At 41.1% G+C, this 17,622-nt stretch overlaps 1 protein-coding gene across 6 annotated transcripts in view; it reads right to left on the reverse strand.

The window, feature by feature from the left end:
- Window positions 1-17,622, reverse strand: part of Pcnx1 (pecanex 1) — a 140,873-nt gene that overhangs the window by 93,314 nt on the left and 29,937 nt on the right. For all 6 annotated transcript variants that reach the window (XM_076921786.1, XM_076921787.1, XM_076921785.1 and 3 more), the window contains exons 2-3: window positions 12,805-13,013; window positions 1,902-2,007 (exon numbers count right to left, since the gene is read on the reverse strand). In XM_076921786.1, coding sequence (XP_076777901.1) covers window positions 1,902-2,007; window positions 12,805-13,013 — 315 coding nt within the window. The remainder of the gene's footprint in view (window positions 1-1,901; window positions 2,008-12,804; window positions 13,014-17,622) is intronic.

Consider the following 17,622-nt stretch of genomic DNA (forward strand, 5'->3'; position numbering starts at 1 on the left):
GCAAGACCCTACTGGAGATTCTGGTTCATAGACTGTAGTGTTTTCCTAAGATTGTTCTTAGTGTTCGGCTATCAATACCATGATACTATGTGAATATTAAGAGAGAGCATCCAGAGAACCAAGCCGGCTACTGTTAAGTGAGGGGCTGAGTTCAATTCTATCTGTAAAATTTTATTAACCATTCACATAAAGGTAATTAGCAACCACAAGCTGAAAGTCAGGCATGTACAGGCAACATATGACAGAGTGCAGGGAGGACAGTCTGCTCTAGAGGGTTATAGCTCGCCACACGTCAGACACTGGAGACTAAGCTGCAGTAAATACAAGTGCACCGTCTACAAAAAGGGCCAACATCGTAAGATCTGAAAATACCGAGGATTTGGGGGTGGTTTCAAGAAGAGCTGAAGTAGGGCAGGAATGAAAACTAGGTCTCTCACTGGGACGTAAGAGGTGGAGGAAGAGGAGGAGTGATTTCACCCCCAGGCTATAACAAGACGAGAGGAATACAGAAGTGATGGGAGGGATTCGGGAAAGAGATTTAGGAAGTGCGTTCTCCACTACACTCTGATGAAAATCAGCTGTTTCCTTCAAAATAGAAGGACTGATGAAGTGACCACAAACCCCACAATTACATAAAGCTCTATGTGACAAGTTCCTTTGAGAGTTTACTTCATTTAGAAGAGCTGCTGAGAAAGCAATTGGGAAAGAGCTACGGAGGACCTGGCCTGGTGTGTACATGTTGAGGACAAATGAGAGAGCAGAGGAGCAGAGCTGGTGTTAGACACATGGCAGCCAGAGCCTTGTCTATGCAAATACCTGCAGAGCCACAGTCCAAGAATAAAAGTAACACAGCAGAAATACATTCGTACCATTAGTGGTCGGTTTATACTCCACTTCTAGCGTTACCATTAGCATTTCATCACTGAGATTTGAGATATGTTACTTTTATTTTTTAACCATGCAGACACCTTGTTTCCAATATGGACTAAGAAAGATAAGGAGGATGGAGCAGGTGAGCTAAATTCCTAAGGCATTCACAGCTGCTTGATCAAAAGTAACTGAAGGAAAGCATGTGGTGACCATTCAGCAAATATATATTAGCAATGTGAATAATAAGAAATAACAACTAGGGGCTGGAGGGATGGCATAGTAGGGTCTCTGCCTTTCTACAGTGTAGGGTAAAAGGGCCAGGGAAAGAACACCCTGACCTGGCTTGACCCCAACCCCAAGCCCAGGACCAAGAAAGCAGAATCCCAACAATCCCTGTGCTCGTCCCAAGCTCAGGACGTGAATCCCCACCAATCCTCACCCTGAAAAGCCCCACCCTCATGCCCACCCCGCCCCAAGAAACCCTATATAAACCCTGCCTTCAATTCAGTTCTCTGCTGCTTCTTGCCCAAGCAGTGGTAGCCACCGTCTTGGGTCTTTCCCAACTCCCTCCATAAATATTTTGTGTGAGGTTTGCTATGTAGTGTGGCTCTGTGGTACTCCTTGGCTCCTGACTACCAAGTTACCACTTGGAGCAGAGCTGTAACACTTCTGTAGGGGAAGCCTTCCCTTCAGAGCTGCAATACTTACATGGAGGACCTGGGTTTGATTCCCAGTACCACACAGAGGTACACAACCATCTGTAACTCCAGTTTCAGGGGGATCTGAGGGCCTCTTTCTCATCTCTACAGGCACGAGGCACATACATGGCACACAAATACCCATACAAATCAAATTAAAAATTAAATTAAAGAATGACAAATATAGATGGTATACATCAATCAAAAATGTTGTGAGGGGAAGGAGAGGGGGAGGGGGAGGGGGAGGACCATGACAGATGACTCTAAGTATGTTTTCTGGCTAGCACTAGCACCAGAAAGGGAATGAGACACAGTACAGTAGTACACTCCTACCTGGTTGCTTGGGTCTAGACCAGCATAAGAATTTCTTGAACTGCAGCCAACTGGAGGTGTGGCTTCTCGAATGAATTCTGACATCTCAATCCCTCCGCCAGGATCACTGTGCAGGAAAATGGAAAAAAGACTGTCATCAACTGTCACTGATGATTGATCTCCTTTGTTTAGGTTCTATCTTGTTTTCTATAAAACCAAGAGGTCCTGGTTTTTTTCTTTTTTTTTTTTTTCTTTTTTTTTTTTTTTTTTTGTTGTCTTTGTGACAGTGTCTCTATACAGTTCTGTCTATTCTAGAACTTATTATGTAGACCAGCCTGGTCTCACACTCACAGAGATCTGCCTGCTTCTGCTGAGATAAAAGGTGTGTACCACTGAACCCAACAGAAGTCCTGTCTATTCAGAGTGAGGACTAGTCTGCAAGGCTGGGAGTCGGAGCCATCTAATAACCATAGCAGTCTAGAGGTAGAAAACTCCTATCACAAACTGTCCACATAAAACCTGAGGAGGAGAAGTGAATAGCTGATGGCCCATGCCATAAAACCACCCTTGCAAAGAAGCGGTTGCCATTTGTTTCCTGAGAGCAACTAAAAAAGGCCAATTGAAAGTAGTCAGCTATCTGATGTCTCCGAGAGACCCATCGAACTAACAGTATGACACTAAGACAAACATGCTAGGGAAGAATCGTCAGTTGTGGTTTTATAAGTAACGTGAACTTATCTCAAATACTAACTGTTGAGAGAACTAGAAACCTGTGCTTTTTGATTTATGTTTGTTGCTGGGAGTAGTGGCATATGCCTTTATTTCAGGAGTTTAGAGGCAAAGGCAGGGGGATCACGGTGAGTAGTCAGTCTGGTCTACATACTAAGTTCCAGAATACCCAGGGCTATGTAGAGACTCTGCCTCAAAAATAAATAAAAATTAAAAATAAGTAAAAGAAAGACGCCGAAGACCAAGAAGAAGAAGAAGAACAAGAACAACAAGAAGAACAACAAGAAGAAGAAGAAACAAAAAAGAAAAGAAAAAATAAGTAAAGCCAAAACAAAATAAAAACCAAGGATTTGGGTTTAGTGAGCTACAAGCCTGACTAAAGTGATGCTAAATAGAAACGAGAGTCTTAGAAAGTCAAGGGCTGCGGGGAACCACTTGTTCTCCTTTAGAACCTTTGCCACCCACCATCTTATCCAATCCCCTAGTTAATGAAAAAGAGCAACCCCAAATTTTTCCAGTGATCTAATTACCTCACCCCAAATTCTCACAAGATTTAGATTATGTTGACTCCAACACACGAGGCTGTACCTGCCAAAGACCATCAACATAGCCCAGTTCTGGCCAGTGAGAGTAAGTAGTTCTAGAGAAAGCAAATTAGCCTAGTTCAGACTAGTATGGATCAGGCCAGGAGTCCCATGGTCGAAAAATTTTTTCTCTGTATCTGTTTATCTTTTTTTTTTAACCTTAATTTTATGGGTGTGAATGTTGTACCTGTGTGCATGTCTGTGTGGCATGTTTGTGTGCCTGTAGTCTGCAGAGACCAGAAGGCATTATATCACCTGGAACTGGAGTTACAGGTGGTTGTGAGCTGCTACATGAATGCTTTGGAAGAGCAGTCAGTGGTCTTAGCTGATGAGCCATCTCTCCAGCACATGTATCTGGTACACTTTTAAGCCTAGAGCTGCTATAGACATTGAGGCCATGATGATAGTGGCCACCATCTGGGTCCAACATGCAGGAATTGGACCTAGAGCCCATACACATTTGCAGCAAATGTGCAGCTTGGTGTTCATGTGGTTTCCCTAACAAGTGGAACAGGGGATGTCTCCAGCTCTGTTCCCTGCTATTGGATCCCCTTCCCACTATTTGGACTGCCAGTTTGGGCCTTAGTGGGAAAGGATGTGCCTAGAGCTGCTGGGACTAGATGTCCCAAGGTGGGGTGGTACCCAAAGGGAGTTCCCTTTCTCTCAAGAGAAGGGGAGGGGGCAATGAGGGCAGGGATTTGTAAGGATGGGACTTGGAAGAGAGGGAGAAGGGAGGCTGTGATAGGGACATAAAATGAATTTAAAAAAAAAAACAACAACAACAACAAAAAAATAACAACTCTCAGCTCTTCCAGCACCATGTATGCCTGCCTGCATGCTGCCATGCTTCCTCCCATGATGATAATGGACTGAATCGCTGAAACTGTAAGCCAGCCCCAATTAAATGTTTCCTTTTATAAAAACTACCATGGTCAGGGTGTCTCTTCACAGCAATAAAACCCTAACCAGGATACTTTCTATTACTAAAGGTCTCAGAACTATAATGTTCCTGGTTAACTTAATGAAGTTAGGCCACTAAGAAATAACTTTCTAATTTGCTACAGCATCCTAGAAACTAGTTACCAAGTTCATGGCCAACTAAGTATATTAATACCCCATGTAAGAGGGGCTATGTTCCAGCCCGTTAGCTATTCAGCATTAACTCATAGCAGCAATACAGGCTACATCAAGAAGAGTGTGCAATGTGCAGCTATCTTCACACTGAGTCTGTATGGGAAGCACACAGCAATGTTACTAGAATGGACCCTCTCAGTTAGACCCACAGACAAAAAGATGCAGGGCAAAATGATGATAAAGGACAAAAATGTTCTACGCCAGAGGAAGTGTGGAAAGCCTCATCCTGCTTTCTATATCTCTACATGTATGTGCATATACACTGACTTTATTCATATACCACAGAACATATCTGTTAATTCAGTATTTCTACATATTCATAAAGTTATGAAACCATCATATTCAATTCTGGAATATTTTTATCACTTCAAAAACAAACACTTTACCTGCTGCTCTTCTCTATCTTTTCCACCATCCTCCTACACTACGAAACACTACGTCCCTCTGTCTCTACAGAGGTATCCACCTGGGCATTTCACATCAGATAGAGCGCGTAATGGCTTGAAATGGCTTCCTCCCCATAACATAACATTATTCAAGAACCAACCACACTGTAGCATGCAACACCTCATTTATATTTATGACCAAATAATATTTTACCACATGGAGAGACATTTGTTTAGTCAGTCAGAGGCCAGATGATCTTGTTCAGTTTCATATACCTTCCTTGATTAAAAACAAAACCCAAGTAGTCACAATGTAAGTGACTGTACCCCAGTCTTACAAGTACTTGATTTGTTTGTGTTTCTGATGAAAACCTCCTTTAAAAATCCGTAAGTGTTACTATTCTCGTTTTACAAATTTAAAAAAGTGAAATATTACCAAAGGCAAACTCTAGCAAGAGGTCTCAGAGTAAACAAGCTAAAAGTGCTGCCCTCGGGAGTGGCAGTGTACGAGAGAATCTCTTCTTTATTTGCCATACACTTGAGGCAGGTATGTTTGAATGCCAGGTCTGCAAAACTTAAACTTGAAGCCACACATGATCTAAGAAACTGCACTGTCTTTCAACAACACACATCCAAGTTCCTTCTGGCCCAATTCCTCACCACTACTTAGAGCAGGTTTCTTCACTCCATCCCTGTCCACACTTGGTGCTCTGTAATTCATGACTTCAGGGACTGGCCTGTGCACAATGGCTGGCAGCATATCGGGTCCTTTATCTCCCTACAAATGCTGCCAAGCAGCACATCCTAGTTGTGAAAACTGGAAACTCTCATACAACCGCCAGATGCCCAGGGGCAAGGATCACTCCCAGATGAGGAACAATGATCTAGAACAAACACTGACTGGTCCCTAGTCAATACAGAGGGGTGAGAAAGGACATATTCAAGAAACAAAAATGGACAACACTAAAAAAGAAAAAAAAGGAAGAAGAAAGGGGAAGGGGAAGGGGAAGGGGAAGGGGAAGGGGAAGGGGAAGGGGAAGAAGGGGAAGGGGAAGGGGAAGAAGGGGAAGGGGAAGGGGAAGAAGGGGAAGGGGAAGGGGAAGGGGAAGGGGAAGAAGGGGAAGGGGAAGGGGAAGAAGGGGAAGGGGAAGGGGAAGGGGAAGGGGAAGAAGGGGAAGGGGAAGGGGAAGAAGGGGAAGGGGAAGGGGAAGGGAAAGGGGAAGAAGGGGAAGGGGAAGGGGAAGAAGGGGAAGGGGGAGGGGGAGGGGGAGGGGGAGGGGGAGGGGGAGGGGGAGGGGGAGGGGGAGGGGGAGGGGGAGGGGGAGGGGGAGGGGGAGGGGGAGGGGGAGGGGGAGGGGGAGGGGGAGGGGGATGGGGAGGGGGAGGGGGAGGGGAAGAAGGGGAAGGGGAAGAAGGGGAAGGGGAAGGGGAAAGGGGAAAGGGGAAGGGGAAGGGGAAGAAGGGGAAGGGGAAGAAGGGGAAGGGGAAGAAGGGGAAGGGGAAGAAGGGGAAGGGGAAGAAGGGGAAGGGGAAGAAGGGGAAGGGGAAGAAGGGGAAGGGGAAGAAGGGGAAGGGGAAGGGGAAGGGGAAAGGGGAAGGGGAAGGGGAAGGGGAAGGGAAAGGGGAAGGGAAGGGAAGGGGAAGGGGAAGGGGAAGGGGAAGCACCACCACTGTTATTTTAAAAGTCCTCTAATAAAATGTCTATCAGTCTGCCCTCTCTGCAACTCTAAGTACGTTTTAACACACAAAAAGCTTGCCCTATTAACGAGACTTGCCAGGTGTAGCAATGGAGAACTCAGCACGACCCCTGTCAAGTACAGCAGTGTACAACTGTTCTGGAAGCCCAGTGGTTTACTGCAGTAAGCAATGGACCAAAGTCAGGAAACCTCTACCTTTGTACCTTAGTTTCCCCATCTGTTTAAAAAAGAAAACACAAAATAAAGCACAGAGAAAGGCAGAGAAGCAGAAGCTGTCTAATATGAATTAGAGGAGTCATCACAAACTAGGTTTTGGATCATTAAACTACTGAGGCTCAGGCTTTGGTCAAAAACACCCTAACACTCTCATAATACTAAGTTTATAACTGTACTCTAGATTATAATTGTGACTATAAAAATAGGAATAGATTTACACACACACACACACACACACACACACACACACACACACACACAATGTCCCTAAGCAGAGTAGATCTCTCTTAGAAACCTTAGCTTGAAATCCAGCTTCATATAGATTAAATGGTGCTTTGGTTCATAGTATTAACAAGCATTACTGCCAGGAGAAACAGAAAATGCAGTCTGTCTCCAGAATATTAGTATCCAAATCCTTAAATTCAATTTCTCAACTTCCTCTTATAACAGTTTACAAATACAATCCAAGCATTAAAGATTCTAACTCTTGAAGACAAGATTTAAATATTGCTTTGTCACACAAAAGAAGGTACCGAAAACCATAGGCTCCAGGAGACACTCACTCGTGCAATTAACTGTGTGCCCTAAGGTACCACACAGAGTCCCTGGCTCTAGATAGAAAACTGTCCTGATGGTCCTGTTTCCTTCCCTCAGAACGGAATGTGAGACTCACAAGTGGGAGAGTGAGAAAAGGAGATACACAAACAAAAGCCTGTCGCAGAAATCTCAACAGTCACATTGTACAAAGAAGGAGAAGCCTCAAAACACTAGAAGTCCTTCTCCCCTATGAGCCAACCATACAATTCCTTGAATATGCGCAAAGGACTCAATATCCTAGTCCCCAGATCCTTGCTCAACTATGGTCAATGATGCTCTAATTACAATGGCAACTAAGAGACACAACAATCCAATGTCCGTCAACCAACAGATGGGTGATAAAAATGAGTTACAAGAGCAATAAAATATTATTCAGTTACAAAGAAAGATGAAACCATGAAATGTATAACTAAATGGATGAACCCAGAAAAGGTTATTTTGAATGACAAAACTCGGACCTAGAAAGACAAACACTGCATGTTCTGATTTGCACTTCCTAGTTCCAAATCTTCAGGTGTGAGTACAGTTACTACCCTTGATCAAAGAAGTTTCTCTTTATAGAGAAATGGAAACCACAACAGAAAACCACAACTGGACACAATGCAGAGAACTGACCCAGGGGATCCTGTTCTCAGTGGACACTTCTCCATCATAGCTCCTGCACTAGTGGTGCGGGGAACATCAAGGAAAAGAGGGCAGAAAGATTGCAATGAGCAGAACACCAGTAAGTCAGCTGTGAAACACTCCCTTAGAAATAGTGGCATAAACAAGACCTGAACAATGGCAATATCAACAAACATGGTAACATCGAAGGGGGAAATTTCGTGGGGTCCCCCCTACCATAGAGAAAGAACTATAAGCAACTAATGATTGCTGGGAAAAAGAGAAGTTTGCTTTTCTCAAGGATTAACTATTTGATTCAAGTGTTATCAGCCCTAAACCTCCATACATACCTATGACAAAACAGACTCAGCAGGTTGTACTTATGTATTGTGTACACATACATACGCTGACATATATGTGACAATATTAAAGAGAAGGAGGCTATCAATTTGAGAGGAGCTAGGGGAGGAAAGGGAGGGTGGGAAGTGATATAAATCTATTTTAGTTAAAAAAAATTTTAACTAGGAAAAGATGAAGATGTATCCCAGCTCTATTTCAATGTAAGCAGGTGCTAAAAGCCACAGTCAACAAAACCCAATTAAACAAGCGGTAGAGCTAAAAAGAAAGAAAACTGCTAGCACATAGGAAAACAGATCCCACAACGTGCATCATCAGTAAGCAAGTTTAACAGACTTCTAGATACAATAAAAACTGCTACCTTTGAGAGAGAAAGAAGAGAGCAAAAATTCAAAACTCAAAGTAGAAAATTGAAATAATTTAATAAATTTATTTTTAATGGAGAAATATAAAACCTAAAGAAATTTTGAAAGATAAAATAAATGGAGAAAAGTTAAAGTATTATAGAGAAATATAGACTCTGAAGAAGAATCTATATTTTCAAAGCAATTCCAATAAAAAAAAATGCCAAAGTCTAATTCAAACAACAAAGAGCAGCCAGGACGATTACAGTACAGTACAGTATGAACAAGGCTGTCACAAGCCAGGCATAACGCTTCTGCAACACAGAGTGTGAGGCACAGGCAACTGCATCAGCACCACAGGAAGGACGTCCAGGAACATGCTGCTGTGACTGGAATTCCATTTCTATCAGACAGAAAATAGTAGCTGCCACCAAAAAGAGTCAGTTAAACTATACTGGAAGAAAAGTCTGAACCCTCACATAACACTATGGACTAAAATAACTGAAATAACACTCAAAACTCAAAAATAAAACAGCCAGGCAATGGTGGCTCACGCCTTTAATCCCAGCACTTGGGAGGCAGAGGCAGGTGGATTTCTGAGTTCGAGGCCAGCCTGGTCTACCGAGTGAGTTCCGGGACAGCCAGGACTACACAGAGAAACCCTGTCTTGAAAAACCAAAAAACCAAAAAAAAAAAAAAAAAAAAAAAAAAAAAAAGAAAGAAAGAAAGAAAGAAAAGGAAAAGAAAAGAAAAGAAAAAAGAAAACAAAGTGTTAACACAGAAGACAGAAGAATATCAGATGTCTGTACAGGGAATACTTTTGGAAGATACAAAAATGTCAATTACTAAATAATAGTAATAGTTATAATAATAACAACGACAATAACAATAATTTTAGTTTTATTAATCCAAAAATGGGTTAAAGATACAGTTCAGCAGACAGAGAACATTCATTCTTGGCATTCCCAAGTTCCTGGATTGTGTCCCCAGTACCAACAAAACAAAATCACATAAATCTTAAGAAGTATGTAATTAAGCCAAATGTCATACACTTGCCTCTAAGCCCAAAACCTTGCATTGGAGGCTGAAGGATCAAGAGTTCAAGGCCACCTTCAGCTACATTTCAAGGCTAGCCTGTGTGACTTGACATCTCAAAACAACAACCAAATTTAATAATCCTAAAATCTTAAGGAAAGAAAAATAGCAAACTGAGAGATGCTTCACCACATGTAATAAACAGTGTTAGAAATAGTGAACAATTTCCATCAGTCAACAAGAAAGACAGTTCACACTTCCAGTTCACAAATGGGCAACAGAAAGAAGAGAACACTAACTGGCACCCGTGTGGTGATGAACTACTCAACACAGCAGCAATGAAGAAGCAACCCAAGTCACAGTGCAGCTCAGTTTAGACTCCTGAATGGCAAAGTGCTGTTCACCTTTTAAGATGGTTTCACTCTGCAGCCAGGTTAATCTCAGATTCATAGAAATCCTCCTGCCCCAGCCTACCAGGTGCTGGGATTACAGGTGTGTACCACTATGTCTAGCTAAAGTTAAATTTTTACTAGTATCAAATGTTCACGTGAATATTAAAAAATAAGGACTTTGAAAATTAACTGGTAAAATCATTGTGGCAAATAGCTTGGAATTACCCAATAAAATGAGCTCAAAGATAAGCAGCTTGCATATGCTAGTTATATCCAAGTGTACCGAAGATCTGCAATATGCCATCAGAGGAGAAAGCTGAAAATCATCTAAATGGCTAGCTACCACCAGCAGAATGGCTAGACTATGATCTCTCCCTGGAGTATGGCCTGTTTGATGGTGAATATGAATAAATATAGCTACAAACATTCACTTAAGTTTGAAAACACATTGTGAAAAATGTCCCTAGACAGAGATATATAGGAAAACTCAAAGCATACAAAATAAACAATAAATACATTTGGAACAGCTATAAGGACCATGTCATGAAAACAGAAGGTATAGAAATCTTCACACAAAAGTCAGAGAAATGTTCAGTCCTGAATGCATGAATGGAACATGAAACCATGCACGACCTTCTCCGTGGCTAAACACTGCTCCGCATCCTAAGTTGTGCAATGAGAGATCACATGCTGACCTGCATATTAGTCTCTAATTATCCTTCTAGTTGGCACTACACTGTGACATACACGTTTTCAGAGTAGATTCTTTAAAATAAAGGAAAACATAAACACAATCATCAGAAGCATTAACACATTAAATATGCACATCAGAATAACCAAAGTAATGCTGACGGTAGAAAACGTGGAGGAGGATTCATATTACTAAATATTAGGCCTATTATGGACTGCCATGATAAAAACAGCATGGGGTGTGCGTGTGTGCGCACGTGCAGAAAATAAGGCATAGAACCTAACATGGTTACACTTGGTCTCCACATCGGCATGCTCAGAATCCAGTGATTTACTCAGATGTAGATCAAAAGTGTTTAGAAAGAGAAAAAAAATTATTGTCTACACTAACTATGTATAGATATTTTTATTATTCCCTAAACAATATAATAACCCTATACATGTCATTTACACGTTAGGTGTTTTAAGTAATCTAGGGATGTACAGTACACATATGTAGATAGCAACATAAAAATGGGACAGGCCAGCATAGCCTTCCCAGTAATTATACTTCTGGTAAGTTAAGATTAAAACTATAATAATTTAGGATAAGCACCATGGGGATCTTTCTCACAATAAAATTTAAATTTGAAATATTAATTTAACTAAAAATAGGATGGCTCAGGAGGTAAGAGAACCCAGGTGTGGTTCCCAGCACCCACATGGCAGCTAGCAACTATCTGTAATTCTAGTTTCAGAGAACTGATGCCTTCTGGCTTCCTGTCACCATGCAGGCACATAGTGCACAGACACAGACACATATGCATACAGTAGGTGAATAAATAATAATTTCTTTTAAAAAACAGAAGTTAAATTATAATACATCTATACACTGCAGTTTATGTCATTAAAAATATCATAGTAAAATGCTTTTACTACTTCAAATATTTACTGAGTAACTGTCAGTGCCAAACACTAATTTAAGAGGTGAGAACAGTTTGGAGAAAAACAAAACCCCTAACTTTAAGAAGCTTGCAGATGCAAATGGATACTTAAAGAAAATAATAGCAGTTTGTGACTACCAGAGTGAGCAGAATTATTACAAGAGTCAAATGCTTGCTCAATAAACCAATAAGGTAAGTGCATAATGGGTGAGGGGAAAGTACAAACTAAGGCTTTCAATGAGTAAAGGGCATAAGAAGACTGTGTCTGGATGGAGGAGCAACACTGTTACTACGTATTGTTCTTCCATTATAACCTGAAATCACTCATGTTATGCTGAGTTTGCTAGAAGCAGACTCCAGCTTGAGGGCTTGGGTTATCGGGTGTTATTATTCAGTCCCATAGCTGTGTATGATGGATGATGGCAGCATCATTTTAAGGGCCAAATGAACTTACATACATCCTGTCCACACAAGAACTGTCTACGAGACTCAGTTAGTGTGTGCATTACTTTGAAAAACTCAAGAAACTTTTGGCCATATAGATAAATTAGATCCCTCTGTCAAAAACACAAAGTTGGTAGAGCCAAGGAAACATGCTACAGTGTAACTAAGCAACAGAGGGATACTTGTAAAAATATAAGATTGAAAAATATACAACAGATTAGCTGGAAAATGCAGATTATATCAAATATAAAATTTGCTTAAGCTATATATACATTTTAGTGTTATCTGCATTTTTTTCTTTCTTTTTCCCTGAGAGAATTTTCACATAAGACTAGGGCAGCTTAGAACACGTGATCCTTCTGCTTCCATCTGCTAGATGCTACAGGTGACATGCCACCTTGTCTGGATTCTGGATGTGTAAATTGTGATGCTGAGATTTATAAACCATGTGCAACTTTTTCCAGTTATGTTTCCTGTGTCTTGGTCTGCGGTGTAACCTTTATGAAGCAGCATTACTGTCCTGAGTGGTTTAATGATGAGACCATGAATACTGATTCAGTCCTGCAAACATGCTAGCTACTGTCTTCTATTCTAAGACTACAACTTGCAGTTATCAATGTACACAAAGTGGTAGACTATCACTGCTTCAAAACCTTAAGAAGAAACAAGGATAGGAGAGCAAACACATCCCTGCACACATACTGTCACCTACATCTCACACTGGTCTCCTCACCTTGGACACAATACATACACTGTCATTTACATCTACAAGGCAAGCACACTGGTCTCTTACCTTGGACCATTGCTGTCTTTCCTCCTGGTTGAACAGTTGCCTTGTTCAGCTTTGGTTCGCTGATCTGTGAACTCATTTGCACTCCTATCTACAACTTCTCCAGCATCAAGTGCTCGGTGTAGTCGATAGTTGACCATCTTCAGAACAATAAAAACAGCAGCTACCACAGGACAATAAACTGCTACTATAATCATTGAAGAAGGAAGGGCCTTTAAGAGAAAGGAAATATATGTATTTTAGAATCATTTACATTTCACTCTACTCTAGAAATCTGTCCCTAAAATAATTAAGTGATACACGAAGCAATTACACTAACACTAAGCTGCAAAGGTAAAGGACTCCTCTGCCCAAACCAGAGGCCACACACGTGGTCTGAGCACCTGAGCTATGGCTCAGTTAAGACCAATGGAAAGAATATGTAATGTGTCAGTTCTTACATTGACTGCAGGTGGAAACAACAATCTAATTGTACTGGTTAAAAAAATATTGAAAGTGACTTCACTTACTATGTCTACTACAAAATTTAAAATCACCTGTGTAGTATACACTACATTTCTACTGCAAAATCCAAGCAAAAGAAAAAAAAAAAAAAAAAAAAAGCCTATGATCCAAACTAAGGTATCACATCACTCTGTATGTGAAATGTGAGCAAGTCATGGTTGTGACCCAAACACAGTCCCTGTTTATGCAGAAGAGGAGCTGGAGAGATGCTCAGCACAAGAGCACTTGTTGCACTTGCAGAGACGTTTCTAGCACCCGCATGGTGGTTAACAGCCATGCATAACTCCAGCTTCAGGGGATCTGATGGCACTTCTGGCCTCCATGAACACAAGGCATACATAAAGAACATATATGTACAAACAGGCAACAACACTTATAGACATGTAATAAAAGTTTATAAATCTAATTTTTAAAAAGGGAGAGAAGTCCAAGCTTAATAAAGCAATCAATGGATTAATTGAAGTAAGTCAGTCACCTATCCCAGAGACGTCAGACCCATTCTATCGGACACCAAGGAGGCAGGGCATGAGCACAGCCCACCTGGAAGGCGTGGCCTCAGAGTCACCACTGACCAAGAGCATAAAGCACGATTAAACTGATGAACCATCCTACATTTGTGCAGCTGCAGTCCCATGGGTTATCATCAGATTCCACCTCAGACCTCACGAGTTCTCATCATATCATCAGACTCCACCTCGGCCATTGTCATGAAGACCCCAAGCCTCAGACTGAAACAATGGCGAGGCTGAAAAGTCTTTGTTGAGTCAAAGCTTCACAACACACATATGTAGTGCTGGTTCTGTGACCTGACATCTTGCTTGGAATTAGAAAGGGAAGCAAAGCCCAATTATAGCTTTTGTGTCAGGCTGAGTAACAGGTCTACATTTGGCTTCTGAAATACCTGGATTAAGAAACCCTGCATATTAATATAATTAAAAAGTTAAACTGCTGGTTCTAATTTAAAATGTTTCTAAATAACTGGTTTTGCCTTGTGATTTTAAGTTTAAACATCTATTTTCTTTTTTTTTTTAATTAATAAATACCAGATCTAGATGCATTCTGAAAGATCTGCCAGATGGGTATTTTAAAAATGCTCAATTTATGAATGCAATTTAAATTAAAATGATTTTAAAGTACAAAAAATAAGCCACTGTAAAATGAGGGCTAAAATGTTAGGGGAATGTGTTTTAGACTTTTGGCTGATATGTGTCTTTAACAGACCTACTGTTCACTATAAAAATCAAGTGCCCTGAATAATCTTCTGAACAAAAAAGGCCTCCCTCTCTCTCACTCACTCTCACTCTCTCTCTCTGTCTCTCTCTCTCTCACTCTCTCTCTCTCTCTCACACACACACACACACACACACACAAGACCACCCTCTCACACACACACACAAAAGACCTCTCTCTCTCACACACACAGAGAGAGAGAGACAGAGAGAAAGAGAGAGAAACAGAGAGAGAGAGACAGAGAGAGAGAGACAGAGAGAAAGACAGAGACAGACAGACAAACAAAGAGTGGGCAGCACCACTAATGTAAACACAGAGAGATAGAAACATAGCAAGTGATATAAACACACATAAAGAGAGATACAGAGAGAGAGAGACAGAGACAAAGACTAGCCGACCATTTGGCAAATTTGCAAAAGTTCCAATTCCTGACAGGATATTGAAGCATACTACATTTGAGAGACTTAGCCAAGATCGTCCATCTTAGCAATTCTTAACATTAAGGGAAGTCACATACCCATCTCACCATGTGTCATAGGCCGCATATCAATTCCATTTTCAAACACAGTCAATACAGAATAGGTCAGTTCTATCCTAACCTAGCATAGTCTACAGTAAGGTAAAATGGCTGATTATATTAGGTGGACAGAAAGGAAATAGCCAGCATTGGGGTCAGACAAATTCAATAGAAATTCTAACCAACAAATGGAAGAGTAGTTAATTTTGAATTGTCAAAGATTTAGCAATACTCAAAACTCATCTAAATAAATGCCAACCTTCACACCCCAAAATACTGCTAAGAAGAGTGTAAACAAACCTGCTAAAAAGTGAGGGTTTAAAGACAAAGCAGATAATCACCTTTTGAAAACACGCTAGTCACAGAAAGACTGAAGTGAATATTGCATTAAGAAATATAAGATCATTACATACTAAAAACCAGAATTAGGTCAGTAACAACTGTTTTTTTTTTTTTTTTTTTTCTACTCAAATTACAAGCTGCTCATTTATTTTTACATCCTGCAAAATTCAGTTCAGTTGCCTGAGCCCTCTACCTGTGTCAGTCCCCAGCTTCCAGGGGTAGAGGCAGCCACCCTCTAAGTTTCACTTTTCCTAAAGTGGGTCAAAGTGCAGGCCTACTGGACTGCCGAACACTGCATTCAATTTGCCCTCTCCTCCACTTGCTTTGGGAAACTCAACTGAGGCCTGGACAGATGGCTACATTAGCTAAAGTCTTAAGGGACAGTCAACCTTGTCTACAATTATGACTCACTATACTATAAGAAAATTATAAATGCTGTCTGTTTTACAGGGCAGGGCAAACACCTAAACCAGGCACACATAAAACAACTAAAGTAGTTTTCTATTTTATGGATTACACTCTAAAAGGGTAAGAAAAATTGACTTGTATTTGTGTGTGTGTGTTCATGTGTGTGCCAGTGCACATGTGTGCATGCATGTGCAGGCCAGAAGGATCTTCCTTAGTCACTTTTTATCTTATCTTTCAAGACAGGGTCTTCTCCCTGAAGCTGGAGCTCATGGACAGACCTGCTGGCCATTAGGCTCCAGGGATTCCTATGTCTCTGTTGGTCATCCACTGATGGAGTTAACACTCCCAGTGTGAGTCCTGGGGAATTAAATACAAACTCCTCGGGCTTACATGGTAAGCGCTTTAGAGACTTAGCTATCTCTTCAGCTCTCTGTTTGCATATTGTATTATATTAGATATACACAGTGTTTTCAAGGAAGAAACCCTCAGAATTCTAATTAGCAACAACTCCAGGGAAGCCAGGCTCTTTCCGAGAAAAAGTACTGTGCAAGCTCTAATTTCTTATTCTCATGTTTACAGTCTAATTTGTGTGTGTCATTTGACATAGCAAATTCTATCCAATTGTAATCTTTGTGAAAGGTAACTACTAGAGTCACCTCGGCTCTGTTCTACAGCAGGTAATGCTTCAGAGAGTTCTAGTTTTATCTTCAAGTTACAGTATTTATTGTGTTTCCTAAATTAACGGCAAAATCACTGGTGTAACTGAAACTGAGCACAGCCCCCGTTCCTAGGTGGTGAAGCTCAGTCTGCCCTACTGTCACCTAGGAGTCGGTCTACAGGTTTAAATGGCTTGCACAGAAAACGGACCTTTTCTTTTAAGAAATGACAAGCACTGGACAGCAGAGATGAAAAGGTGACAGAGCAGCTGGCACCTACTGGTGGACAAACAAGGCCCTCATTAAATAACCATAAAGGTCACAACTCTGACGGCACAAGATAAAGGCCTACATACCATCAAGGCTCTAAGCAGCGCTGTGCACATCTCAGACAGTGGATCTTAAACTTTCTGTTTCACACAGTACAACCTGCACAGGAATGAAGTTAAGGAAGGCAAGCTAGGGGGTTCCTTCCCTGCTGTTAATTAGCTGCTTTTGTGATTCCTAGATATGCTTATTGTGCAGTAATACCCAGGTATTCAAAGCAGTGCAAGCACAACCCAGTAGCATGTGGTTTAAGGGTAAGAGAATGACAGGTACATCACTGACATGCCTCTTAAAAGTTGGAGAGACAGAAATATGTATTAAACCATAAATCAGAACCATCTGACCCAAACAATGGCAACTCTAAAAAACAAAACAAACAAACAAAAAAAATTCTCAATGTCTGAGAAGTAAAAGGAGAATCAGGGATCTGAGGGCCAGCCCAACAACATGGCCAGGTGGTGGACATGGCTGGTGGAAAGAGCAAATGTGCCAGCCCCTAGGAGAATACTGTAACAATTTCTCACAGTTAAAAATGGGACAAAATGGCTCAGGAGGAAAAGGAATAGTGACTTGAGTTCCATCTCTGGAACCCACGAAAGACGCTGTCTTCTGACTTCCGCATGTGTACCCTGACTCAAGCATCATACACATACACACCTATACAAAATGATGGGTTTAGGAAGTTAAAATAGAACTGCGTATCACCTAGCAATCCTACTAGTATTTATACAGTCATAAGAACTAAAAAAGGATCTCAAAGAGGTATTCCACACAAAGAAAGAGGTATTCCACACAAAGAAAGAGGTATTCCACACAAAAAAAGAGGTATTCCACACA

The sequence above is a fragment of the Arvicanthis niloticus genome, chromosome 23 (genome assembly GCF_011762505.2).
Source record: "Arvicanthis niloticus isolate mArvNil1 chromosome 23, mArvNil1.pat.X, whole genome shotgun sequence".
Classification (NCBI taxonomy): Eukaryota; Metazoa; Chordata; class Mammalia; order Rodentia; family Muridae; genus Arvicanthis; species Arvicanthis niloticus.